The sequence below is a fragment of the Lathamus discolor genome, chromosome 1 (genome assembly GCF_037157495.1).
Source record: "Lathamus discolor isolate bLatDis1 chromosome 1, bLatDis1.hap1, whole genome shotgun sequence".
Taxonomy (NCBI): domain Eukaryota; kingdom Metazoa; phylum Chordata; class Aves; order Psittaciformes; family Psittacidae; genus Lathamus; species Lathamus discolor.
The window spans coordinates 119578468-119606009 of NC_088884.1; the positions used below are offsets into that span (position 1 = coordinate 119578468).

General features: G+C 39.9%; 1 protein-coding gene across 1 annotated transcript; it reads right to left on the reverse strand.

The window, feature by feature from the left end:
- Positions 1-370: 370 nt before the first annotated feature.
- Positions 371-26903, reverse strand: RNF175 (ring finger protein 175). Its single transcript, XM_065664436.1, is given in 9 exon segments — positions 371-500; positions 1351-1484; positions 2128-2196; positions 2199-2258; positions 3876-3969; positions 4799-4953; positions 11866-12013; positions 25791-26074; positions 26817-26903. Coding segments are annotated over 9 exon segments (1161 nt in total).
- Between the last annotated feature and the right edge of the window lie 639 nt (positions 26904-27542).

Here is a 27542-nt window from a genome sequence, read left to right on the forward strand (position 1 = left end):
CTAAGAGAAGAGAGAAAAACCAGCACTTGTTCTGAAAGAGGATTATATCAGTTTTGTTATTTCATTAAAGAGCAAAATCCACTGCATGGTCTTTCTAAAACTGTGATTTACATGCTTTAGAATGTTCCTCTCATTATAAAAATGATTTCAGGATGTCTTAAAATCAAGAAGGAAGAAATATATGGACTTTTCCTAGCTTGCTTGGGGTCTTAGATAAGAGAAAGACAAACATAACTATCATCTTCCCTAAATGTAATAGTTCCTTAATAATAATTGGGTTTCGACTTATTTAATGTGGCCATCTCATCCTTTCACTGCAGATCAAAACAAGAATTAGTAAATAATCAGGCTACAGTTTAGAAAACCCAAATCAAAAGCACTTGCTAGGGAGAGGGTATGGGTTACTTCACATTCTCTTTGAATTAACTTTCTTAAGGCAGTATGGGCAAGCCTGGTCCTTGCCAGCAAGGCACCAGCCATGGATGTAGGATCCATGAAACCTGAGATCAGGTGTATAGTTAAAAGTTCTTTCAAATATAAAGAAGGTGCAGTGCTTACATCTGCAAACCTAGTTAAACCATCAACAGATTATTTTAATGACTGATTAGGGATACTGCTTTATTTTATAACTGAGCAATTTCAACTTACTTAAAATATTCAGAATATTTAGAATTATTTTGAAGTTAAATCCAATGTCCTGAACATCTAGACTGGTATTCATATTTTCCAGCTTGTGAGAAGCCAGGATCCTTTTATGAACTGCAGAAGGGGGTGATTAGTAATATTGTTCCAACACATATGTGATACCTTTCACTTTAATTTCTGGAATGCAAAGTGAGGAGTTGTTTGGTGTCCCCAGGTATGAGACACTGCATCTTCTGTCCAGCTGTAGGGCATGCACGTGCCATGTTTGAGAAGGGTTCCACATTTGCCTTAAAATTTATCCAGCAAACACAGCCCCAGGCACAGCCAGGGGAAATCTTCTGCTGTATGGGGGAGTTTGGGCTATCAGACTTGACCACTGGGTCAGCATCCCTAATCTAATATACTGCCAGGCACACCCACGCCAGCTGTGCACAAAGTACCTGGAAGGCAGATGTAGGATTCAAACTGTGGTGTTATGGACACTTTGCGTCAGTTCACCTGTCAAAAAGCTGCATGGCTTCAACTGGTGTCACAGAACTGAAATATATTTCATGCTCCTATTTTTATTTTTGTGCTACGTTGGTTCTGAATGTGGGTTTGGTTCCTTTTTTTTTTCTTAGTATTTATTGCTGCTGTTATTATTTTTTTTTAATGCAGTATAAAAGAGGAGAAAACTAGTGTTCCATAATTACATGGAAAAGACACTCATGATTACAGGACAGCTGGTAGGTATTTTCAATGATCCCTTCTTCATTTATCCCCACAAGAATTTTCTGCCCACAGACTGCACAGATGTCACTGAACAAATTCCTTGTTGGTATGCCACTGATGTTGTAAAACTGTCAAGATCAAATTTACAGGAAAGAAAAGAAGCCAAAGAACAACATTTGCTTAAAGTCAAGGGTGCACAAATACATTTTAAATGCCACCAGAGATAAGGACAGCATGGAAATGGCTGCAGTTGTCTTAGTTTACTACTGGCAGGATGCACACAAAATAAAATCTTATTGCTGATGCAAAAAATTCAGCAACTGTCTGCTTGATTTTAAGTAACTGAGACATAAGAGATTTGTGCCGAGATAATCACTTTATTTGGAAAGGGAAGATAAGAGCTATAAAAAGGAAAGGGCAAGAAGAGTCTTTCACAAACTTTGGGGAAGTAAGAAACTTGTCTCCTATGGAAAATTACGTAGTCTCTTGCACGTAGGGGGCCACCTATTAGAAACCCCAAATCAGACCCTGACATATGTCACTGTGTACTACTTCATTAAGACTATTCTTCTAATCATAAGATTGACGAGGGAGCTCAGCAGTTTGTCTGTGGTACAAAAACAGCTCTCCTCATGAAAAGTGATGTTGATCTAATCTACTGTAAAAGTATCCAGTAGAACTCATTCACATGAATCCAGGGGCACAAGAGATTCAATAGCTCACTTCCAGACCTTCCAAGTGGTTTTCAAGATGATGAACCTCAGTGCTTACACAAATGGTGTAAGCCATGTAGTCAGAACAAATCTCTGCCAAGACCCTTTCCATCACTTCATAGTACAGTCTGCAAGAAACAGTGACACAACAAAGTCCATGGCGCCACCAGGCTTGATTCATTCATAAATCTATGAAAGAGTACTCAGGTGGGTCTCTTCTTGTCCAAATTGCCAGAATACAATACCAACAATGTTTTTTTTACTCCAGGTAGCTCCTGCTTCCTTCAAACTGCAGGTATAGTTTCGTTTTTCTCTTGCAGCAGCAGACACACTCATACTTGGAAGCATCAATATGCTTCATGGTAAGCGACACTGAAAGTAGGCTATGAAGTGCTTTTGGAGTCATGGCTACTTAGTTCTGTTTATAGGAAGGCCAAGCTGATGCATTTTCTTACAGAAAGGGATTTTCCTTAGAGTCTTATTATACAGACCAATTAGATAAATGTAATTGTTTTGCAGAAGCAACAAGATCAGCCAAATCTAAATAAGGCAGTACCTGAAAGCCCACTGTCCTCCTGAATAAAATCTTTGCTAAATTGCAGCAAACTGTGTTTAACCCACCACCCCCTCAAAACCCCAACCCAATAGAGTCTGCAAAAATGTTAACATCTCTTGCCACCTTTCTGAGATTATATGTGTTACAGGTCTTGGGATATGGAAATCTAGCTACCAAATATTCATAAAAATAGAGCTTCTCAGCATTAAAAAGGACTCATCATTTCTGCTGCAATAGGGCACAAAGTGAAAACCTTTAAAATAGAGCTAACAAATTTTGTAATGATATCTTTGAAATACACTGGTGGGTGCATTTAGCTGGTTAAATAAAATACTTCAACAGAGTAAAGCTTAATGGTATTGGTAACACAAGACTGTTAAGTTTCTGCCCAGAATTTTCCACCAGAGTTACATACTTTTATCAACTATACAACATATGGGCAATAAATCTGACGCTTAATGGAACAACTGATTTATTTATGCGCAAAATATCTCCAATAGCTCCAAGAGGTGTTGGACTTATAGCAGATGTATTATGTAGTTGATCTGCATGTTGTTGATGAGCCCCTGGAACTTCTGGTCACACTGTACCTCAAACAGGGTCCAGCACAGTAGCTCTGGCTGGGCTATTTGTCAGACAGGAATACTGGACAAACATAAAGAAAATCCACATTCTACCCAAGCAAAAATTCTGGCGGGATCAAGAGTACAGCATTTTCTTTGGCAATAGTCAAAATAAAAAGAGGAGAACCCAATAGTCAAAAAAAAAAAAAGAGGAGAACCCCCTAGCAACATCATAGCCTAGTAGAGTGGGAAATACTAATTTTCAGAAAGAATTATAATGTGGTTTTGGTATGAATGTGCTCATCTATTTTTGTTGTTTATGTCAAGCCTTTTCATGTCTCATCTCTTCCAGGTACATAAATGAAGAAGTGAGGGTTAGTTTAGTTAAATTAGGGGATTAAATGAGTGAACACATGTATGAAGTTTAAGGTTTTTCCCCTTCCCTCTTCACACCAGAAGCACAAGTTGTAATATGACTAAATATCAGACTTCAGACCAACTGTGCGGTAAGAAAAATCAAGAAGTAAGAGAACCTACAGCTACACAACGTAAAAGGGATTCCGTATGTTGAAGTGGGTGGCGAAGAGATCAGCCTGGAGCAGAAGAAGAAAAATGTATTGAATGGGAAATTATAACAGTTGCCAATCACAATTTTATGTGAAGATACCGACCTAGAAAATACCAAACATCGTGTTGAAATCCAAACATTATGGCTAGATAATCCAGAATTCCAAATGCATAAATCAGTTTATAGATCAGGAGGAAACATCTGTAGACCAACCTGTGGATAAGATGAAAGACTGCTCAAGACCTCAGGTATTTTCTAGAGTGACACAAAATGCCACGTATGTAGCTTCTGCTGAAGTATTCATATAAATTCAATGCAAGTTTTACACTTCTCAATTTCTTGCTTTCTTAAACATGAATAAAAATGAAAAAGCTGAGGGAAAAGAGAAATAACCAAAACCTTTTTTTTTTTTTGGCTTAAGGCTTCACAAGAAGAGGTAACTGTAAACAGATTGCTAACATAATTAAAACTAACAGTTGGGAATTCTGAAGAAGGGAGATGTAGACCAGAACAGGACAAAAGCAGGTGAAAAACAACTGAGATTAGATATAGTCAAGTCAGTATCCTACCAATGAATTTTATCTAAACTACTTAAAAGTTAGCAGAAACAGCATCTGAAGCATCAATAATTGTCTTTGTGAATCCAGCGTAGAGAGGCAGAGTTTCAGAAGACTGGAGAAGGAAGAAGGAGACCTCTCTTTAAGAGAGTAAAGGGGGATCTAATGAATACATTCAGACTATTTGGTATGTATACCAAATTGAGCTATCAGGCTAAATAATACCTGGGATGACTGCTGATGGTAAGAGTCTGAAGAATGAAAAACCAAAATAGAACTGATGGAATTAATTAAATTTTAACTCTTGTGTAAGTATTTTTCATTTGCATGTCATGTTTGATAACTGCTAATGGCCATTTTTGTAATCTATGAAGATTCGTTCCAGGGTGATTCTTATTTGCTCTTCCCCTACAGCTTTCCTTTAAAAAGCAATATCAAAAAAACCCCACCCCAAACTAAGGCAAAAACAATACAAAAGGATGTACTGTTGTGATCTTCCCGAGAAAGGCTTGCAGGTTGCTCTGACAGTGACGTAAACTGAGATAACTGAGAACATTCCACAGATGGACAGGGATCTACACCAGTAGAGTCTGACGGTGAAATAAAGAGGAACAACCCACATCTGCGGCAGTGTGACTAGCTGTTGACAAAATTGAGACAGGCATTTCAAAGTAATGACTTCCTATAGCTCCATTTTGCATGGTTAGGTTTGAGTAACATGTTAATGCTAAACTGTAAAACTCATATAAAAAGTGTGACTTGTACAGCATCTGACACAGGAGGGCCTTTGACCCTAGAATAACAATGTTATCCTGCCTGTACCTAATTACTAAACAGTAATCCCACTGCAGCAAGTAGTTATAACACTAGGATACAACTCATCGGACCCCCATGTCCTGTCCTGAAAAAACTAAACTGTCTATTGATAGAATTAATGCTACTGAAAAAAAGAAAAAAATCAGGTTTATTTTTTAACTCAAATAATTCATGATGACTGCAGAACTAAAGATTTGGGAGCAAGTTTTCTGAAATTGGTGGTGGCAGTTTGGCTTTTAAACCCTGGAACAACTCTTAGAAACCCTCAGAAGGGCACATTTGACAACATTAATTTGGGATGCTGCTCAGTTACATGACCACACTACTGAAGGTTTTCCTTTAAAGCTTTTTCTCAGCACAACAAAATGCTGCGGATTAAACTTTTAAACCTTTTTCCTAAATGAAATTATATCAAATTTAATATGTATATTGGCTTGAATTGCCCACAGTGATGAAATATTCAACATCTTTTCCAATAAGCAAATATTTGAAACCCACTGAAGGGTCAAAATTTGGTTCTCTCCATGATCACATTAATAAACCATGGATTTGGGATTGTGGAAAACTGATGATGACAAAGATAAAGCAAAACTGACTTCGATATGTGTTTGCAGAGTTAGCTCCTGCTTCCTTGAAGAAAGTTTACTAAAAATGATGAAAAAAATCTGAGGGGACATGGTTTTCAAATTTACATTTGGTCTGGGGTGAGGGGATTTGTTAAATGCAAACAAAAAGCACAATCAATCTAGAGTAAAAAGCTATTTCTATGAAAGATGAATCACCTTCCTTAACCCAATAAATAGAATTCTGAAGGAATGTGTTCCTTCCTGTAAAACCTAACACAGTGTTGCAACAGATTTCAAGGGAAGCAGGACTAGATTCTTCTTCTGCTAAGAAAAAGGAGAAACTCTTAAAAAAACATCCCCCAAACCTCAGAAAGCATGAAATTATTGAGGAAACTGGTATTTCACAAGGTAAGTTTATACAAGTTAACAGATAGAAACAACTGAAAAAGATAGTAACACAGCATTATTAAATCACATAGCTACAACTCATTTCTCCACCCTGCAGCCCTTCCTTTGCAGTACCAAAGTATGCTGCTTGTGACCATAAATGTGAAATTGCTCCATCAGTGCCCTTCTGGCATGCCACAGGTCAGTGCTCCCTACATATCCCTGTCCGTGGAGCCTGAGGTCTCTTGGCTTTCACTGGAGGCCATCAAAGGCTCCCAGTTGCCTGCCTGCCTGTCTTGCTACTGTCACCCAATGTGACCCCTCTCCAATGTCTATACGGACTGTGGGCTGGTTTTTTTCTCAGTAGACTGAAAGTCTGAATGTAAGTGTCAGAGCCAAAATTGAAAGGGGCACACATCTTCATTAAAGTAGCTACTTTCCAATACAAATCTGTAACAGAACTTTGCTATCATGTTAGCTGCAAAATGAAATGCTAATTGATTTAAAAAATGGTATCAGGACCTTCCCTCAGGTGATGCTGTTATCAGATCAATGGGTGTATATTGTCTGCAGTAATTGTTTCAGATTTCTTTATTGATTTTTATGTCTTCCAGATTGTTAATTTTAATACTATTAGCCTCTACATGAAATACATGAATATTTTGTCATGTAAATGAGGACAAGGATAGGAATCGAGTCATATAGATGAAACCCACAGTGTTGATTTATTATTAATACTGGAAGGTCACCATCTGGACAATTCCATAAAATAATGCATCTGCATTGCCGCTAAATGGGAGCTTAACATCTGGATTGTATTATTCCAAATTTTCCTCATCCACCCATCATAGCAAGAGGAATTTCCTGACAAATCAGATTGCTGCCCAAAGGTAAAATGTTTTTCTCATTAGTGTACTTTAAATTAGCTCAAAAAGACCTAGAAATGAAGTCAGCATCAGCGTCATAGACGACTTTCCCATTTCTAATTATGCAGATTAAATAGGTCATACAAGCACCAACTGAAAAACATCCATCTGTCCTCTGCTTCCCTCACAACACCCCCCACACACACGCACTCTGAGAAAATAAGAATGCCTATCACCAACAAATCCAACAGAAGAGCATGCTTGCACTACCTTTTCCATCTTACAGCATACGGTGAAAACTGCATACATAAAGAAAATAGCTGTGTAATAATTAGATTTATTGTGAGAGACTGACCTTACTAGAACTCGTTAACTTGGCAGCGCAAGCTACCTAGCTCTCTAAAAATCTAGTTTATTTTGATGTAGAGATATTCAAATACTCAAAAACATATGCATGCAAGAAATAATAAATCAGCTATTTGGGTTTCTTTAAGGTTTAAATTAATATGCTTATACATGGTAGTACATTGGAAATTGGCAAGGATTTCAATATTAAGTAAATCAACCAACCGTATTTTCAAGATTTGCCGCATTAGTTAGGTATAGAAATCAATGCTGTCATAAATATGCTGCTTCATCTTTCAATTATATTCCACAGTAAGTTCTCCTTACTGCCACATGATTACATGACTGCCACATGATACAAGATACATAATCAGTAAAATGGGCAACTAGGCAACTGCATATGGGACAAGAAATAAGGCTTTTGTGTTTGAAATTGTTCTGAGACCATTACAAATCTGCCTATCTCAGATATTTTAAGATTTCTATTATACCAGGGGAGAACAACATTGCCCACATATATTTATTTTTCATTAATGGACAGCTCTCATCAGCAAGCAAATTGTATTATAAGAATCAGATGAGTAGCTGGTAGTTAGAATTTCCTTTGGGAAGATACAGATTCAGAACACTAACAAGCTTTTTCCTTCCTTCCCCATTTGATATGCTAGACTCCTGCCTTTATGTAGAGAAAAATCGATAGAATAGTCTTGGACAGGATAGAATGTTTTTTTCAAGGATGATAATTCTCTGACTGGCTCTCTTTGTTGCCATTCTAGAGCACATAATGCAGTTGCAAATTTATAATTGCCTGCATCTCACTGCATTAGAGCAGCGCAAAATTTGTGAGCAAAATGGAGAAATGAGAGCGTTATGTGAGCACAGATGAAAACCTATTGAAAAACCAGGTTTGTACAAAGTGAATTAGCAGAACACAGGCTCCACATTTATTTCCAAAAATCTCAAATAACAATGCAGAATTTTCAAAAACAGCTGAGGAAAGATCATTTTCTCTAATCTGCTTCCTCATCATTCGGGCATTAACCCCAAACTGCCACCTACCACCTAGAAGAAAAAGTGGCCTACATTTTATTTCGGTCCAAGGCTTATTATGAAAAACCCTCCTGTATTTTTTTGTTTCCCTCCCATGCTAGGGTCATGCCATGTTACTTTATATGTAGCCACCTGGTAAAGGGCAAACTCTTCCCTCTTGCCAAAATTATCCACAGCTGAGCCTTGCTTGCTTTGCTGCAACTGTTTTGCTCTTGCCTCTTTGAAATAGGAGCCTTTTTGAGCAAGTTGGTTTTTTTTCAGGTGGACTTTTTACATTCTCACCAAGCCTGGATAAGGCTCTTTTGGAAGGTACAGGCTGGTGCTGTTTCTTTTGCATCTAGTAAGTAGTCACTGCTTTTTATTTTGGGTTTTATTTTTAAGCAAGCTAATGAATGGGCTTTCCATTTTGGACTGATTTTAGGCTCCCTTTGACCTTTATTTCCTTTCCTTTCAAAAAGAAAGCAAGCTTCTTTCTTTTTTATTTTTTTTTTCACGTTTGCATGTAAGAAACAGAGCAGGGTTTGATCAGAGAAAAAGAGCCTTAAGGTTACCCCCTCCAACTGAAAATAACATGGTCTACCTCTTTGTCTAATTTACTTTGTCTTTTGCTCTTAAGGATGTATTTTCACAGGCAGGCAAAAGCGTTTGGTTTCTTCAGTATTTGCCAGTGTTGTGCCTAACCTATATGTGAACTATACAGGCATAAACCAAGCCGTCAAAAGGTAGATGGCAAGTAAGAGAAATGCGTAAGCAAGCAAAACGAGAGGGCTGTTTTCTCTTTAGTGAGCATGTGGTTGTTTTTCAAATTTGACTTATTAAAATGTTTCCTACCAAATCAAACAAAAATGATATGCACATGAACACAAGCGTAATAACTGCCACCTGGAAGGACTGTAATGCAGAAATCTAGACCTGCCTGTACTTAGGGGAGCGGTAGATGTTTTTTTTTTTGTTGTTGTTTATTTTTATGGCAAATGAACAATTTCCTGTGTACATTAACCAAGTTGCTTAAATCCTAAGTGCCACCATCTTTACAGTTTCTACTCCTAAATCAGGTTTCCTTATTTGATGCAACAATGTATACTAGCTATTTTTCATCTGTGTGTTGCAAGTAACTCATTCATCATTCAACTTTGTGTCTTAGTGCTTGTCCTATTTGCTAGTTTTCAAAGTACAGTGGATCATATTTTTGCAGTTATTATACTGGTAGAAATTTGTGACCTGAATGATGTGCTTTTAAAGATCAACAGTGTGTTTGATAACTATACAAAAGTATCTGAATATGAAACATGAGGACAATTATAACTTACCAGACAAACTTTCAAGTTATTTTGGTGACAGACACTCTTAAGTTACCTAACATGGAATAAATGCAATAAACCATTGGCAGAGACCCACTGTGGGTGATGCTTGCTATTATAAAGTAACTTCATACATAGGTGATAGGTGTGAGAATACATTACTCTCCCAGATAAACAGAGCATGAAGCAGAACTGCCAAAACGCAGTACAAAGTGAACTTCAGCTTCTGGTGCTGCTATTTTTACTGAAAGAAGCTCTGCTTCAGTTCCTCTTTTACTGGAGGAGGCCTTGCTGCTCTCACACAGCTATGTACTGAAACTGAGGTCCCAAAGCATTTCGGGTGCAGATGTTTTGTTTATTTGAAAAAGTACTGCAAACACACAAAACCCATCAAAAAGTCTTATTAAAGGGTTGTGCTGGCTGTAACTGCATTGGAGCCTCCCTAAATTAGACTAAATTTCATTTGTATTTCAATGTATATTTTTTTATATTGATTATGTCACTCTGTAGATGTGGCCGGCTCCTGTAAATTAATAGCTGGGAATGAAGCTTCAATTGCTGAAGGCTAAGTTACCCAAGTAATAGAACTGTGACAAGTGTTGGCTATTGGCATTTTTTGGCAGAAGTTAAGTCTATGTAGTGCACGTTAACTAACTTTAAGTACTGCTAAGGAGTATAATGCCAATGCAATACAGGGTGCATGGTTTCTAGATTCCTACAGGCTTTCCAGGCAGAAAGAGACCTTCACAGCTGCTCATCACTGTATGCGTACTCAGAGTTCAAGTGTGTCTCAACACTGACTCAATACCAGTCTCATCTGAAATACTTTCGATGGAAAACAAAGACATTGACAGTCTGAGTGACTTCAGTCACTTCAGTGTTGTGTTCTATATTCTGAATGTCTGTTGAAATCAGTAACACAAAATTGATGGGAAATAAATACTTGAAAATCTCTGAACCGAGATGCTAACGTGAACAAAAAATGATTGAATTATACAGCAGAACTGGTCTAGAAGAGAAGTTAAAGAGAACATAGTGGGTAAAGTAGTACCGTATATGATTATACTATACATGCTCAGGTAATGTGTGAGCTCAGGGTTGGGTGTGTATTTGCAAAGGTGATACGAAGCTAAAATCCTCAGTGAGCTGTGCTGCCTGTGACTTCATTAGATACTTCACCTGCATATATGTTGTCATGATGACCTATTTCTAAGTATAGCTGAAAAGCCTGTTTCACAATCTCTATATTGCAATTTTATGCTACTGTGAAACTCTACTAACAGTAAAGCTGTCATAGATCAGGCTGGTTTTATATATCCTGTACCAAAACAATCTCTGTAAATTTTATCAAGGTTTCATTCTTCAATGTTTGACAGACATGTCAAATCAGGGGTTATGATGCTTCAGAGTCTGAGGAGCAATTGCCAAGAGATAAAAGCATTGATCATGACAGTTATTGATGTCACTGCTATTAAGAAATTCAGTTACCAAAGACTGGATTTCAATCTGCAGATGACTTAGGGCAGATGGAAAAGCTAAGAAGTTGTTTGTCTTCTTAAAATTCTGCCTGTTCAAAATACGTGTGTAATCCCCATTATTTGTTTAACATTTACTTAAAACTCGCATTGCTTTTTAAGGAATGGCCCTTTCTGAGATGCCTGTTCTTTAAAAGAACTGTTGGATAGGGAGGTCAGGGGTGGAAGTCATGTCACTCTAGTTTCCTCAGGTTTGCAGACAAGTCTGTGGTAGGGGAAAGGAAGTGATGTGAAGCACCGTAAGCCCCAGGTTTAGCACGTTAACCACAAAATGAACTTCCCCTCTAATTAAGCATGTCCATGAATAAATAGGTGAATAGGGGCCTTGAATTCTTTCAGTAAACAATCTGTAACATTACTTCAGCTATATAAGAATAGTAACCTTATTCTGCCTAGACAGTTTGAAAACTCAAAGCTTTTTCCTTGAAAGCTTTTACCTACTAAAGACTGACCACAGCATCAGTCTGCATCCACAGAAAAGAAAATACAAGTTGTTTTTAGTTCCTATGTGAAAGCTATTCTCCATCTGACCAAAAGCCATGGCTTGGCGCTTTCCACAGAGGCTCAGCTGTCTTGTTAGATGTAAACTCTTAAGAACCTGTCATGACTCCCAATTGTTACCTGAGAAAAATCATGTCTTAACCACTATGGGTCCAGAATTGCTGTTTTCCTGACAAGCTACTCACACTGTATGATCGACAGTGTCTTTGCTGTCACTGAGGAAGCGCAATCTGGGTGACAGCTAAGGCTGCAATGAGAACAGGAACCAACTCAACATGCATTGATTCACAGCCATTATGCTTTGCATGCATCTTCCAGCGTTTGAAAAGGTTGCTATTAAGAAAAAAAAGAAAGAAAAAAATGTAAATTGATAAATTGATTTGTTATACCTAGAGGTGGCAGTAAGCCTATGTGTGAGGTACCTTATGAAGAAATAGATTACTGTTGCTATACATGAAGATATAAGGCGACAAACTAGATGAGAATACTTGGTCTTTGTAACTGGAACTATTATCCTGAGAAAGGAAATGTAAAGCGATGGGCAGAGTTGTCCTTTTTCTTTTATTTTTCTAGTAACTCAGTCCTGAACATAAATATAGGCACAAATACATGCTGCCTATGAAGTTTAAGCAGACATTTTGTAATTGCAGATCTGAGTCCACATAATCTTTTAGCCCAAAGTTATGCAAATGTAAACTCAGAGGAGGACTTAAACCCCTGTTTCAGCTCCCTTCACTATCAAGTGAGAATTGTAGCTGGTATTTATCTTCTTTCTAGAGTTAATGAATGTTTCCTTGAGCCCCTAAGAATCGTTTGGAGCCGTACAAATCAGCTTCCTTCATAACTAAAGCTGGGTGAGCTTCTGTGTTAGATTGGAGCCTCACACTCTAGTAGTAAGAATCTTGATTTTATCTGAATTTAACTCAGATTAACCTGGATGTCAGTTTTTCTCCGACCTGGAGCTTTCCGGGCCTTCATTTCAGAACTCAACAGCACCTCCTGGCTTCTATTTCTCTGTATGCGCTGTGTCCAGCCCAGCTGCTCTCTGAAACGAAGCTAAAGAGACAGCCATGCGCCGTCTACTCCTCCCCTTCTGTGCTCTGGTCCCTGTGCAGAGAAGCACCATACTCATGGGCTGGAGGGTTGCTTCAGCATGCTCTGATTGACACTTGCCCTGGCTGATTCACAGATCAAGACTGTCCTGCAGGCTGATGGGCAGCAGCTACTCTGGACATAGTCAGTGTTAAATCAGTTGGGATCCAGATTTGAGCAAGGAACTACACAAAAGCCCGAAGCCATTCTTTGCTACTATTATTTGCTATCCCATGTTAGCCAAACTTTGAATCCTATTAAAACTTTCGACTTTGCAGAAATCTGGGCACAAGTTTAAAATATGTGGTTCTTCCCTATCCCTTCTTTTAGCAGGGACACACTTTTATCCATTTAAAAAGAAATGGCTACCTGATGGAAACTACGCTCAAATGCCATAGCACCAAAGTGGGGGCCGATACCGGTGTCAAACATTTCCCCAGCTTTATGCAAGTACCACGGGGCATCACATCTTTGCTGGCAGTGTGCTTGCGTTAAGCTTTTGAAGCAGCTCATCAGCGTGATGCACCTGATGTCCCTCAGGCCGCAATCAAGGGTGCCCCCTTATGGGAGCAAAACTATAGCTGGAGATAGCATACTTAATGTGCATTCTAAGGCAAGGGGAGACGGCAACAGTGACATAATAAGCTTTTCTTCTCCTCACACTCCCTGTTCCCCCCAAGCAGGCATTTAAAAGATGGTTAAAGGACCATTTGTTTATTAGATTTTCAAGGACAGGAAGTGTAATTTTTATTGTACCTAAAGGAAAATAATGTACTAAACAGCAATCTCCGTAACGATTGCTGTAAAGCTGTTCCGTATTTTGTTTTGCCAAGGAGCCAATTAAACTGACAGAATAAAGAGTTCCAGTAAATCTTTTCAAGAAAAGAAAATTCTTTACTAAATACACTTATGTGAACGAAATGTTAAAGGTTTCTGGTGTCGCTATAAATGTACAATTCATTTAAGAAAATATTTGCAAGCTATATGTAAATTAACTTGCTTCCATTGTTCCTCTGTTGATAATAAATCGTTTTCCTGAAACACATTCAAAACAAGTATTATAACTTCACGGCAAACACAGCCAGATGGGTTTTCTTCTCTTAACCCTCACTACCCCTTCCATCCTGTGGGTCGCTGGACACATTGGCAAGTTCTCTCTGCCCCTTTTGCCTGGAAGCTGCTTAGAAACTTGCAGCTATGCTGAGGGTGGTGGCCACGCAGTTTCAATGGCTGGGATGTACAGCGGATGCTGCTAACAAATTCCCTTAGTGTGACTGACCAATGGAAACCACCACTTATTCTACACACCCACAGTTATAGTGTAACTTCAGCCAGAAGGGAGCTTGGCAGTCATCTGGAGGAATCTCCCAGTGCAAAACAGAGTGAAGGGCATCAGATTGACCAGGGCTGAGTCCGGATGAGTCATTAGTATCTCCACAGATAGATATTTTGCTGCCCCTCTGCATCTCCTGTGCCAGTGAATTCTGGTTTTTTTTTTTCCTCAGTACATGGAGACAAAATCACTGCAACAAAATTAACAAGCTGAGGTTTAATCAAAATGTCCCTCAGATTTAATTACAAAGGTCCTGGTCTGATCTTTCAGCTACTCTAATTTGACATCTGTACAGGTACACCATATAGCCTGTGGTATAGCTCACACGAAAAAGGCTAAAAAAGGGGACTTAGTATGCAATGAAGTCTAAAGGTAGTACTTCTGGTTTCAAACTGGGTTCCATCAGAAAAGGTTATTAGAGACAGCGTTCAGTTTTTGGTTTTCCTCAAAATCTTCAAATTCTGTAAATAAGTCTTCAAAATTTTTATAAGAATTCTAAAACGCAAGGGTATAAATTTTTCCAACTTTTATGAATGTTTGCTGGTTTTCAGTTGAAATGTTCATGTTTGGTTGTGGTAGTTCTTAATACCATACTTCGAGGTGGCAAGGTGCCACTTTATATCGGGTTTTGTCATATTCATCTTAGCCCTATGGGTGATGTGTCCTTGCATTTTGCTCTGTATAATTGAGGGTTATGCTGCAGTTTCATCACCTGCCTTAAGCAACTGTGTGGCACTCTGTACTTGTCTAAGGGAGAAACAGCGAATAAAAGTCACCATTCACTTGGGAAAGATGAACGCTTTGAGAAGACTTGGAATGGGTTGCCCAGGAAGCTGTGAATGCTCCATCCCTGGCGGTGTTCAAGGCCAGGCTGGACAGAGCCTTGGGTGGGATGGTTTAGTGTGAGGTGTCCCTGCCCATGGCAGGGGGGTTGGAACTGGATGATCTTAAGGTCCTTTCCAACCCTAACTATTCTATGATTCTATGATTCCATGATTCTAAGACTGAAAATACCAAAAGATACAGCTGCACCTAACAGAAACTTCAAACGCATCTGGATGCCCAGCTGCCATTCTCTGTTTTCCCAGCTCCATTTGCTGCTTCTTTCAGAAAAAGTATGAGGCAAGTGGCTCCTGATCTTTCATCTTTAGAGGTCATGAAGACAAAATTGAGTGAATAATGGGAAAAAAAAAAAAACATAACCAAGAAACAAAAACTAAGTATTCGCTGTAATTTTGCAGAGTCAGGTAACCGTTGACAGTCTAGTCTCAGTCAGCAAATACTGTAAATGGAGACTTGCTTTTGTAGTTGCAATTTATGGTAATGTACCTTTACAAAAACACTTGACTACACATCTGCAAGCTCTAATCTCATTAGAGCTGAATTAAATTTCAACAATTACATTATGTAGCTTAGGGATGAATTTCAATTCACACTGCATGATTTATTTGTTTACCAGCTAGCGAGCGACAGAACTTGCAGATTCTGAAAATGCATTCATATCTTGCTAATTGGATCTGATTTCTGTTGTTACTATGCAATAAAACTGGAAATACTCTTGGGATAGCTTAGAGCCCACTTTTCTCAACATTGTACATGGTAACATTTTGGCTCTGTAGCAAGCTAAGGACCAGTTAAAAGGAAGCCTACTGGGCTTTACAGCTAAAATGGGTTTTATTTCAGACACAGCAGACCATTTGCTAGTATTTCATCATATTCCATTAGAATGCTTCTTTCCAACTATTTAAGTGAAGAACTTGTACACTACTGATTTTTGCTGTCATTGTTTTTCCTCCCCAACTCATACTGATAATGACACATTTTCTTCAAATATTAGCCTATCTGTGCCAGAATTTTGATGTAGAAGTAGTTAAAAAATGAAAACAAAATTATACAGTATGTTGCATGTCATAATGTTAGGCAGTCTCATTGTAGGGCTTCCATCCTTGCCATTTAACCCAGAATATTTATCAAAACCTTCACAAGAAGCCTAAGACACTAAATGTTTGTTATACAAGTAGTAGATTTATATTTCTGTATAGAACAGCAGCAGATTTCTGTATTTGAAAGTCAGAAGGCTAAAGACCATTTACCTCTGAGAAGCAGGAGTATTCAAGGCAAAATTTGTACATGTTGTTATCCTACCTTTTCCACTCCTTTCTTTGGTGTTTCAGTAAATAGGGCCAAGCAGCCAAAATGAGACTAGGGTGTAGAGGACTGTTTCTGGATAAACTAATAGTCCTCACGTTCAGAACATGCGTACTGTACCTTTATAATACTTATCAAACAAGAGCCTCAGAGCTTTTGGCAGAAATCTAATAAAAGTCAAGGAGCTGTGGAAGATAGCGTAAACCCAATCACAGCAATTTAAGTGACACATGCAGTTAACATCTGGGGCCCTGTTTTTCCATCTCGATCTCTTGATGACCAAGCAGCCTTGTCAGTTGTTGGCTTTACCCCACCATTCAACAGAACATAACAAACACTTTAAAATCTATTCCTTGATCTCCCCCCAAAAGACTGCCTTACTATGTTCATCTGTGTTTTCATAAACTTGATATGCTTCAAAGGCTTGCTTTGGCCTTACAAGGGAACAGGCTTTCTGGCTGACTAGGCTGGATTCTGGGGCTCCTGGGAAGCAAAAATTAATGGGTTTTCTTTTTTCTTCTTGAACTTTTGTGGGAATTTCTGAATTGCAGAATCTCCAGAGCAGGTCTGTCAGATAATTCTGGCAAATTTTCAATGTGATGACTGTACTTTACTGGAAAGGAAAACCCATTAGGAAAATAATACCAACTGCTATACCTCTTTTTCTCTCTCGTTGTGCACAATTCACCAAGAAAATAACATAAAATTATTCATTGGACACCTTTACGATCAAAGAACAAAGCAGCGAGGATAAAGCAAGATGGACATCAGCTAGTTTCACTGTAAGCTTAAAACACGGAAAATTGTTCCCCGACACAGGCAATAAAATTTTGGTTTTGTAACTACCCTGTAAAATGCAAAAATGGGACTTCTTGCAAAAGTTAAAAGGCTATTGCTTTTAATTGTCATTTGCACTGGTTAAAATTAAAAGTGCAAATTTCTATGCACTGAAATATGCATGCTCACGCTGTGCTCTGTGCATTGTCTATTTTATGTCCAGCCTCTGGTTATTGTCAGATAAAAGAAGAACACTTTTATTTTGTGAAGGAGGTGCTCTTAAAAGTCAGCAAAGCACACCAGGCAAGGGAGAAATAGTAAGTTAATCTGCCATAAAGCAGGACATGAAAATGTGCTTCTCCTCATATCTGCAAAAGTTAGTAAAGCAATCCTCTCTACTTTAAATGAAGAAAACTCGTTGTTCCCCCAGTGGTGTGACTGGTTTAGGAATAGAAAAATTTTCAGCATAACAATACAATTCCTCTTAATCACTTTTAAATTTTTCCTATTAGGGTTCTCTTTATTTTTATTTTTATTTTCTGAAAAAGTCTAAAAATGTGCATTTTGTAGAATGGAAGCAGCGAGGCCTTTATCATCCCAGGATCCCAGAATATGGTCACCAGTAAAATGTTTTGAGAGACTGGTGGTGGGGTCATGGTAAAAGCAACCCATGCAGACCTGTTTTACAGAACAGCTCTCACTCTCTGCCATCTCTCCCATTGTATAGTTCTCATAGAGAAGCAACATGACTTTTGCCTCCAGTAGTGCTTATGTTGTCTAGGGCATCTCTTTCTAATGCATCCTATTCCAGGGGATAAATAGTACCAGAGAGTGGGCAAGTGGTGGAAAGGCTGATGGGCAGTGTGGCCATGGGAGCAGGATGCTATGCATTTGCAAGCTTAAAATTTGGTAACTGAAGTAATGTGGAGCTGCCTTTCAGGGAAGCTCAGAAAGGAGCAGGATAGCTGAGGGCTACAGAGAAAGCTGAAGCTGGATGACAGCATGCTGTACTAAGTAAAGAAGATGTCTGGGGATAACAGACGTATTCCAGCCAAAGTATAGCAAAGAAGTGAGTGATACACATGTTCTGTTGCTGGAGCTGCTGTCTGGTGTAGGAAGTCTATCTGAATGGTGCAGAGTTCACTGAACCCAATCCCTTTATGCCTGTTCAGCTTGCAGTTCAACATACTGTGTCTTTCACCTCATCATGTAAAGCTCTGGTCTTGCTATTGCTCACTGAAATGCAGTGTTGCTCCCACTGAAGCTGACAGGGTGGATCTTGGGAGTGATGTGATATGCCTGCAAAAGCCTTTGTGGCGTGGGCAAGGAGCGCGCCAGCCCGTGGTGTGCTGGGGAGGCAGCTGCTGAGCAGCATGGTGTGTATGCAAAGTAGCTTCCCCAGCTAAGATCTGACAACTGAAGCCACTGCAAGGTCTCTGGACAACTGCCATATGCCTTGTGTCCTGGGTCACATGCCGATATCTGTGCCACAAAGCAGTCGTGTGCGTGCTTTAGTCTTGCTGAAGTCAAAGGGAATTAAGCACGTCTTCAAAGTTCAGCGTGCGCTCCAGCACTCCTGTGTCATTGTGCTGTCCTGCTGCAGGGAGGTGCATTTCTGTCTCACAACAGCTCTGAGACAGCAGCAATCAAGTCAAAGGCTCACAGTACTTGCTGCTGTATTTTAGCTGTATTGAGAAAGGAGCACATTCCGGCTGAATGTGTTTTGCACCTCTGAGCAGCGACTGCCGCAAAGCTCCCAAATTTTCAAAGACTTACATGGGGATTTGTCCAGCCAAATCCCATTAAAATCAATGAGAGCCGGGTGAATAATTACACTGCAATTCTTTGTAAATGACAGGGAAGGTTGCCAGTTATTGTTGATTATGATGCTGACTTTTTGTAGATACAGATCCACACGTCTATTGGAACTGCACTTAGACCACCAGGTTATTTCACATATCGGAATAGTTTTCGTGTTTACTGTGCACATCACTTCAAAGAACCGAGGTTGATGACTTCTGGTCCAGTGTGTTAGCAGTCCGTCTCCTCTCCATCTCCTGTTGTTTCCTTTCACAATCTGAGTAACAAAAAAATGGTGGTGTAAATAGAGCTCCAACAAAGAGGTCTGTTGAGCCTGTAATGCTCCCCTGAAAGGAGGCTGTCTAGGGGATGAATGGAGCAGCCTCAGCCTAGCAGTAGCAGGGAAATAGATGACTTGGCATTGGACAGTAGCAGCCAGCAGGGTGCATATGCCTAGTGTAGTGGCAAATAATGGTTAAGCTAGTCAGTTGAAGGGCTAAATGAGAGTACATTGTCTAACCCTGTAACCGTAACTAAATTGTAACCTGAAAAGAGTTTATAAACATCTGGCTGCTAGCCCATCTCGAAAGCTTAATAGCTAAATCTGAGGTGCAGAATTTCTTAAGGCTGCAAATTATTACTTGAAAGTATTACCGTCTTAAGCAGATTAATCGCATTTCAGGATTGTAGAGTGTATTAAATTGTGGTTTGAGCATCTCAACTGAGTTTTCCCATTAAATTAGTTTCCACGAGATCAACATTTATGATTGAAGCTATTTCCATTTGGAAAGAGACCCTCATTTGGAAACTCATTTTGGTTTGCTGCTGATTTTATAGCTCTGCTCAGTGTCTCATACAGAATTCTAGCCTGGTGGTACACCTTAACTTCACTCATGATTGTATTCATGTCTTTATCGAGATGCTTATCTGTTTAAGCTCAAATGGAGTAAGCGACACATCTGTAACTTTTCATTTCTCACAAACTTAGCAGTGCAGGAGCACATTTCCCTGCACAGTCCTATGTTATTTTAATATTGCTATTCAGTGACAATGAAAAGCATATACTGGTTAGATTAATAAGCATGCGACCTCCTCTGCAGACTAGCTTTTCAATCTTTTTATAGCTCCCATTATTAATAGGAGGGCATCTATGTGCTCTGCATTTGTGTTGCAAATACCTATAATAGTTGGAATCATTTTCTGATTACTTAAACAATGCACTGTAGCAGCACCAATTGAAATTCCTGTAGGCTACAAGCTTGCTAATTATTTCCTTTAGTAAACCTAATTTATAGGGCTGTGCAAATAGTTGGTGGGTTTAAAGTATTTTGGCAGCTGAACTGAAAAAAAAAATGTTATGGACTGAATGGAAACTTCATTTCTTTAGAATTGTCTGCACAGAAACAAGGATTGATTCGAGGTTATAGAAACATTTTTTAACACCTGGCAAACTGTTTCATTTGGTTTTCAGGTACTTTTAATAAAAGCAAATGACTGGATCATAAACATGAGAGGGAAGTAGTCCCAGCTCTCCCGTTTTATCTACTGCTTGAGTGAGTAGGGCAATTTACCTGGGATGTTAACAACTTAAATTCAAGATGCCAAACTGCTTCAAGCTTTTAGTAAGGTTCACCTAACATCCAGATGAAAGTCTTAACACTGGAAGTACTCTGGGATGGCGCTCTCTTTCTTTCCTAGGACACCTGGATTAAAATGTAACCCCAATGGATCAAGCAGGCAAAATTAGAATTTGTGGGTAAGGTTTCTTGTGCTGGATCTTCTTTGTTTACGAGTCTGACGTAGGGTCATGGCACACATCTGCAAGGGCAAGAGAAGATAAGGATCAGAGATGGGCTCTGACCCACCTCCTTCGCATCCTCCTGCTGATTTGAAAAGTGAGTAACCAGTTACCAGGCCATAAGCTTATTCTTTATCCTATTTAGTCTATGATTATTTATAATTTGGAAGAGCTTCAGTAACCAAGTTGGGAGTGGAACACGCGGCATACTCCCCATTCAAGTGTGTAGCTATCAAAATCTCTGGTTACTGGTTGAGCTCTTGATCTGAACTGGGACATGGGCAGGAAGAGAGAACAGATATAAACCTGGATCTCCTACAGCCTAGATGAGTGTTTGCCATCTGGTCTCATGTGTCTATTTGAGTGTGCATCAGTGAGTATAGATAATGCCTGTGACTGTGCTAGTCTGCTGCCAAACCTGGAATATTTCATTTCAGAAATGTCCACTCCCAACCTTGTGGGAGTCAGAAATGTCACCCAAACCAATAAGCCGTTTAATGAGATAGAGCTCTGCCAGCTGTACTTAGTTAAAGAAACATACCATAATGTGAGAACTGATAAAGACTTTGGGTTTTCCATGTATCTGAAATTGCTATCAATACTGTAACATTTAGAACACTTTCTGAAGAGGCTCTTGCTCTGGAAAATCTCTGAGCAATATTGTACGTTTGGTAAAATTTACTAAAAAACACCAAAACTTGAAAAAGGCTTTATATTTTTTTTATTGTTTTCTAGTGTCTTTACTGTATCTGGGGTACCAGCTACTAACAAGGTCTTATTTCTCTCTTTCTGAGGACTATACATTTTTCATAGTCCTCAGGTTTTCTTCCTGTTCTTTAACACATTTTACTTATCTCACCTGTGAACCTCTTGGATATTTTCTCCCCTCTATTTTTATTTTTCAGGACCAACTAAGATTTACTCAAAGGCACATCTGCTGTGCCTTTGTTGATTTACTCTGAATGCCTCCAGAGGAAAGAAAAATACAAAAAGAAAGTGCTTTGCCAGGCACAGACCTAAGCGTATGTAAACTTTTGTCATTCGTATTCTCAAGGTCAAGTTTAGGGAATCTAATCAAATATGAGCATTTTCTTCTCCCCACCGCTTGCTTTCTTCCTCATCTGCAACCTCCCTGCTAGCTGTAGCATTTATACCATAACACTGAAAATGAGCATGAAATGTCAAACTAACAATTCCCTTCTGGGGTTAAGCTAGCAGCAGATGACTTTGAGAACTATGCAAGCCTCTGCCCCAAACTGGGGGTTGGCTGTGACCTGTTGTATCCCTATCTCTAAAGATAAACTTGAAGAACCAACCCTCCTCTGCCTTCCCAGGGATCTGCACTCTTATCTCTGTCGTGGCTCACCAACACTTTCATCTGTCAAAACCCTCTCTGCTGCCCTAGCAATAGGCATCCAGGCTCTTTTCCAGCTGACATAAGCTTCCTGCCACCTCCTGATGACAAGTGCTTCCAACATTTCCTGCTGTCAGACTTTCAGCATCTGCTCCACATGTCACCAGGCTGACTCCACTGAACCTCAGGCAGCTTTGCACTCGGCCAGTTGCCTGATGCTATATGGTGATAATGACTTCATCCTGACCACAGTCACTTGTCTGCCTGTTTATGTGCTGAACCAGTGGCAATCAGGGTTGCTGTTTTTCCTTCCAGATAGCTTCTGCTACTCCATTTACATATAAGTTCATGTCTTATTCAGACTTAGTCACTTGTTGTATTAATACTATTTTAGAGTAGTAACTGCAGTAGGGCTCCGTTAAATCCATTCAGAATGCTTCTCTTCTAACCGGAGCTTGAGCAGGAGTGGCTCTTCTGAATTCTTGGTGTCCTTAACTTATACATAGCATGACATTTGGAAAAGAAATACTCTCACTGTTAACAGTCAGATGTTTCTAAAGTGATCAATACTGGATTTACTCTGCTTCTGTTAATGTACCTGAAATTTTACCATTGATTTCCCTGGGACCAGCTCTAGGCCATCATTTCACACTTCATAAAGTCTACCTAGAACATGTGTTGGTACCAGATTCCCTGGCAAATCTTGTCCTCTTTTTTTTTTTTTTTTAAATCCCTGTTTATACACCACCCTTTCAGTAGTGTATCAGAAATGGAATGCGTCAGCCAGATGAGACTCTCTCACTGAAGTAGATTATGCCATTACAGTATTCACCAGCACCTTCTTCTTATCTGTTTTTCGAGTGCTGCTGTGTGTAAAGTTTTCCACAAGCTCTTCTAGATCCTTTTTCTCCTTGAGAGGATCAAAGATAGAATGAGTGTGGCAGACAGGCAAGCAGGAGGAGAGCCTAGTTTGCAAATGCAGCAAGCCTGGGCCTCAGGTGCAGAGCCTTACCAAGATTAGTGTGGCGCAGAAAAGGTGTATTTTCATGTCTGAGATACAAGTGTGCTGAGCCTTGCCCTGTGGTCATTAGGCTGCCATCTGAAAGGATCCAGTCATCTGTTTTCCTGCCCTGTGGAAGCTCAAAGGGCTAGAACAGCACCCCAACCCTTGCTCCTACCCTCCTATACCCCCAGGGGTATGTCCCTGGGGGACCCTTTCATGTGCTGTGGGGACAGGCTGAATCAAGAAAAGTTTATACTGGAAGCTCCTTAATAGTCCTTACAAACTTCCCTCAGTCCTGGGAAAGCCATAGCAGCAAAGTGAAACTCAGCCTGCTGTAATATACTTGTTTATTTGCAAATATCTGGGCTGAGAGCCCATTTTTAGGATGTGCTTTGTGTGACCTACCTGGCACCTGCATCACCTGCTCCCTGTGCATCAGATGGTGCAGCCATGGGCTGGGAAGGTCTTCTGCTCAGCTGCTGAACTCACCACAAATCACTCATTGTACTCTGTTGTTTTCATTCTTCTTCCAAGGGACTTTTCACAGCTGTATGTAGTGACAGGACAAGGTCAAGTGGCTTTAAATTGAAAGAGGGCAGATCTAGATTAGGTATAAGGAAGCAGTTCTTTACTGTCAAGGTGATGAGGCACTGGCACAGGTTGCCCAGGGAAGCTGTGACTGCCCCATCCCTGGCAATGTTCAAGGCCAGGTTGGATGGGGCTTTGAGGAACCCGATCTAATGGAAGGTGTCCCTACCCATGGCATGGGGTTGGAACTGGATGAGCTTTAAGGTCCCTTCCAATCCAAACCATTCTATGATTCTATGATTCAGGGCTCATTTAAGGTTGAGTAAAAGAGCTGGGCTAATGCACTGTCTACCTTCTGTGATTGACGAAGGTGGTGGGAGCACACAGCTGGGGGGGGGGGTGGGGGTGGTAATATTATACAGAAAATGGAGCCTCTATGGAGCAGCAACAATATGCACAAGTTTATTGTAGTTATTGCTAGGTGAAATTCACCCTAAATTAGGTTATGACACTACTAGCATAGGAGATCTGCTGTATTGCAATCCATATTCTAGATCTCTCCAATGGTCTTTTTGAGTTTTGTATGTATCCTATATTGCTGACTTTTATATTACTCCTTGCTATGTGCTAGTTAGTTGCAGCAGTTCCAAGGCAAGTCGTAACAGTTAATGTAGTTTCCTGTTACACTGTGTTGTAGAAAGCAGTGTTTTATAAATACCTTTTTTTGTTCACTTAATGTAGCAGTACAAGTTGAGAATGATACTAATGCTTCCTCCAAGACTTCTGAAGTTTAGTTCTGGATTGAGGAGCTGATTTGTATGCTATATTTTGCCATTAAGGAAGAGATAACTTTAGAATTCAAGGGTATGAATGTATAAAGTCTGTTTCTGTGGGAAAGGCGGGACATCTTATTTGTGCTCTCCCAGTAAATCGCATATTCTAGTCAAATGATGAAACAAAAGGGTTAAGGCAATCTTAACCTTTCACGCGTGTGGGACAGATTATGATACCTGTTAATATTTACACTACTTGCTAATATTTCAAGAGCCTAGATTCCATTTCCAAAATCCTTGGGTGCAAGTACATTAAACTCTCTAAAGATATATGTGCTGCAGCCAAATTTTAACTGTATGTGGGCACCTCAAGCAACAGATAAGCACCTGTAAACATCTAACAGGACTCCGAGTACATTGCTCCCAACATCTTATTTTTCTTTATTTGTATAACTTACTTAAAAATCAAAAGGTAATAATACTTTTAAAATTGAGCTGATGCTTTAGCTTCATAGAGTCCTTTGAAAACCCTACTTAAAAATCCATATTGTGTGGAACCCCCCCCCCCCCCAGCATTCATATCACAAGAATGATTGCAGTGCTACAAATCACAGAATGTAAATGAGAGTACTGCAATGTTTTCCCATATTGAAGAACACAGCATCTAAAGGAAAGGCTGTGTGAGGCTATAATGTTGTCTTCAAAATGATTTCCTTCTCTTGTTGAAAAAAAAATGTATTAAGCCTCTTAATTGTTAAATGATGGTGTATTTTCTTGTCTTGCCTGATCAGGGGGGTGAGCAGGTTGCTCTAATTTCTGAAACTCTGCCTCTCAAAGCTCTTTTGCCTTACCTATTACAATTAAGCTATTATTTTGCTTAGGAAAGTGGCCCAGCTTAATTCAGGTTTGTGCCTCAGAGTAAACTGAAATGATTAATAGCTCTGTGTGTGCCTAATGAAGTGAGCCCTCCAGCCACTAAGGCACCTGTCTCAGTGTGTAACCAGCCAGGGTTCACTATTGTGCATGGCTGGAGATTCACATAACAAAAAAGACAATTAGACAATGTTAGGGATTTGAAGCAAACGAACAATGCAGGGAAATTGCAGGGAAGGATTAGTTATCTCTTGCCTGATAAAGGCAGGTATCAATGGAAAACTCTTAAATTGTCTTTCTATAGTGCCTCCATACGGAAAGTTTAATGCCTAATGAAGACTGCCAGGGTTAAGCTCTGAAAACAAAGACCTGGAAATTTGAAAGCATGCTTAAATTAGCATTTCTGCTGCCTTTTCAGATCACTCCTAAATCTGGGGGTTGCTAGTTTTGACAACCTGCTTTGTGCAAACAGAAAATTCTCAATTATTTTAGAATCACCTTTGCGGACTAAAAAGGGTGATCTGCGCATTTGGGTTTTGAAAGAGCTGCATTAATAGTATCACATTATTGTGGGTCTTAGAAGGCCTATATGCTCTTTTCTTGTGTCTGTTCTGTAAGACACTGAGCATACCTCCCGACTCGTGCTGCTCTTCCTGGCCGGACAGCTTCTCTGTATGTGCAGTAATTGGCTTTGAAGTTTGCTCCATCGGCTGCTTGGCGACACAGCTTTTTGCCTTGGTTGGCTATTTTGATCAGTCTTGAGAGCGATGGGCTGGCTGGCTGATTGCTGAGGTGTTCCTCCTGGCTGGGTGACAGGCTTGCTGGCTGACCTCGGCCAACTGGCTTTAACTCCAGAGGGGGATAGCGGCTAATATTTTCCAAGCATCTAGGTGATTTAAGAGCCCATGGCTCACCCTGAAGGGGGTTGATGCATTTGGAAAATGTTACCCTATTACACTCACCCCAAAGGGATATATCATGGGCTAATTTATGTTTGTAAGACAGCTTAGGGTCTTGGATTCCTGTACTGTGAATATCTTGCACTCTTCTCTTCGTACAGAGGCAAATAAGATCCATTCCTGTGGCTGTTTCATCAGACACTCAGGCTGTACAGAACGTACATCTGCTGATAAGAAAGCGGCTTCTAGATAAATCTTACAGGAATGTCTCTGAAGCCTAGAAATAAGAACTTCTGGCTCCAATAACAAAATCCTGGGCTGCCCAACCTAAGGAAGGCTGGGCAGCCTACTGCTCTAATAGCAATCAGACCATAGCACTTCCCCTGGTATTGCCAACTGCGGACATATTGTGAGGTCTCATAGGGCTGGTGGGTTTGTTGAGGTTGGCAGCAAGCCACAGAAGCAGTAAGAAAGGAGCTGCCCTGCAAATTTCACAGGGGTTGCTCATGCCCCAGAAGGTACCCTGGGGATGATGAGGTAGTCTGTTCTCAAGACACAATGGCTCTGCTCTTGGCTGATGACCTTGATGGCTGAAGAGGGGTAGTAAGACATCTGGAAGAAGGCTGACAGAGGTGCACCATGGCCCCAGTGGAGGAACACAGGGTTATAACAATCGGGCTGAGATGTGTGGAAGACGGGGCCATGCAAGGGGAAGTGTACTTTATCTGTGTGTTCCTCATGCTCACTATATTCTTTACATTCTCCCGCTGCGGAAAAAGAATAGTGGCTGTGCCTGGGGCAACCAGCATGTGTCTACGGTGCTCCTTGTGGCACCTAACCGCCATCCTGTCCTCACAGAAAATCATTAATTAAATTTAAATGCCTCTTGCTGAATTTCCCGCATGGATCTTTTTGTGTCTTAAGCTGGTCATTAGGATTTTTGTGGCTTGTGTGTAGTTATACTGCATGAATTCTTTAATAAACCATAGCAAGGGCGAAAGTGTCTGTGTGAGAGGGCTGAGAGAAGCTGAGTGGCTTCTCTGTGAGTGTCTGAAATGAATGAGAAGTGAGGGAGAAAAGAAAGGATTAAGAAGTAATTAAAGGATAGAGAGAACGATAAATAAGGAAGAAAGGAAATGGCTGTGAGGAATATTGCTGATGAGCTGTAAGTTTGAATTTGGGCAGTCATTTTTTTTTTACACATTCATGGGGAAGAAGTTGGAGGGAGCCTTGGCTGCTGTTTTGCTTTCAAATTAAAATCTAAGCGCTGCCTTGATTGTACACAACTCTAATTGCGATACTATCCTGGTTTTGACTGTGATGAAGTCAATTTTCTTCCTAGTAGCTGTATGGTGCTGTGTTTTGGCTTTAGTCTGAGAACAATGCTGATAACACACTGATGTGTTAGTTGTTGCTAAGTAGCTTACTCTGATTGAGGACTTTTCAGTCTCTCATGTTCTGCCAAGACAAGAAGTCAGGAGGGA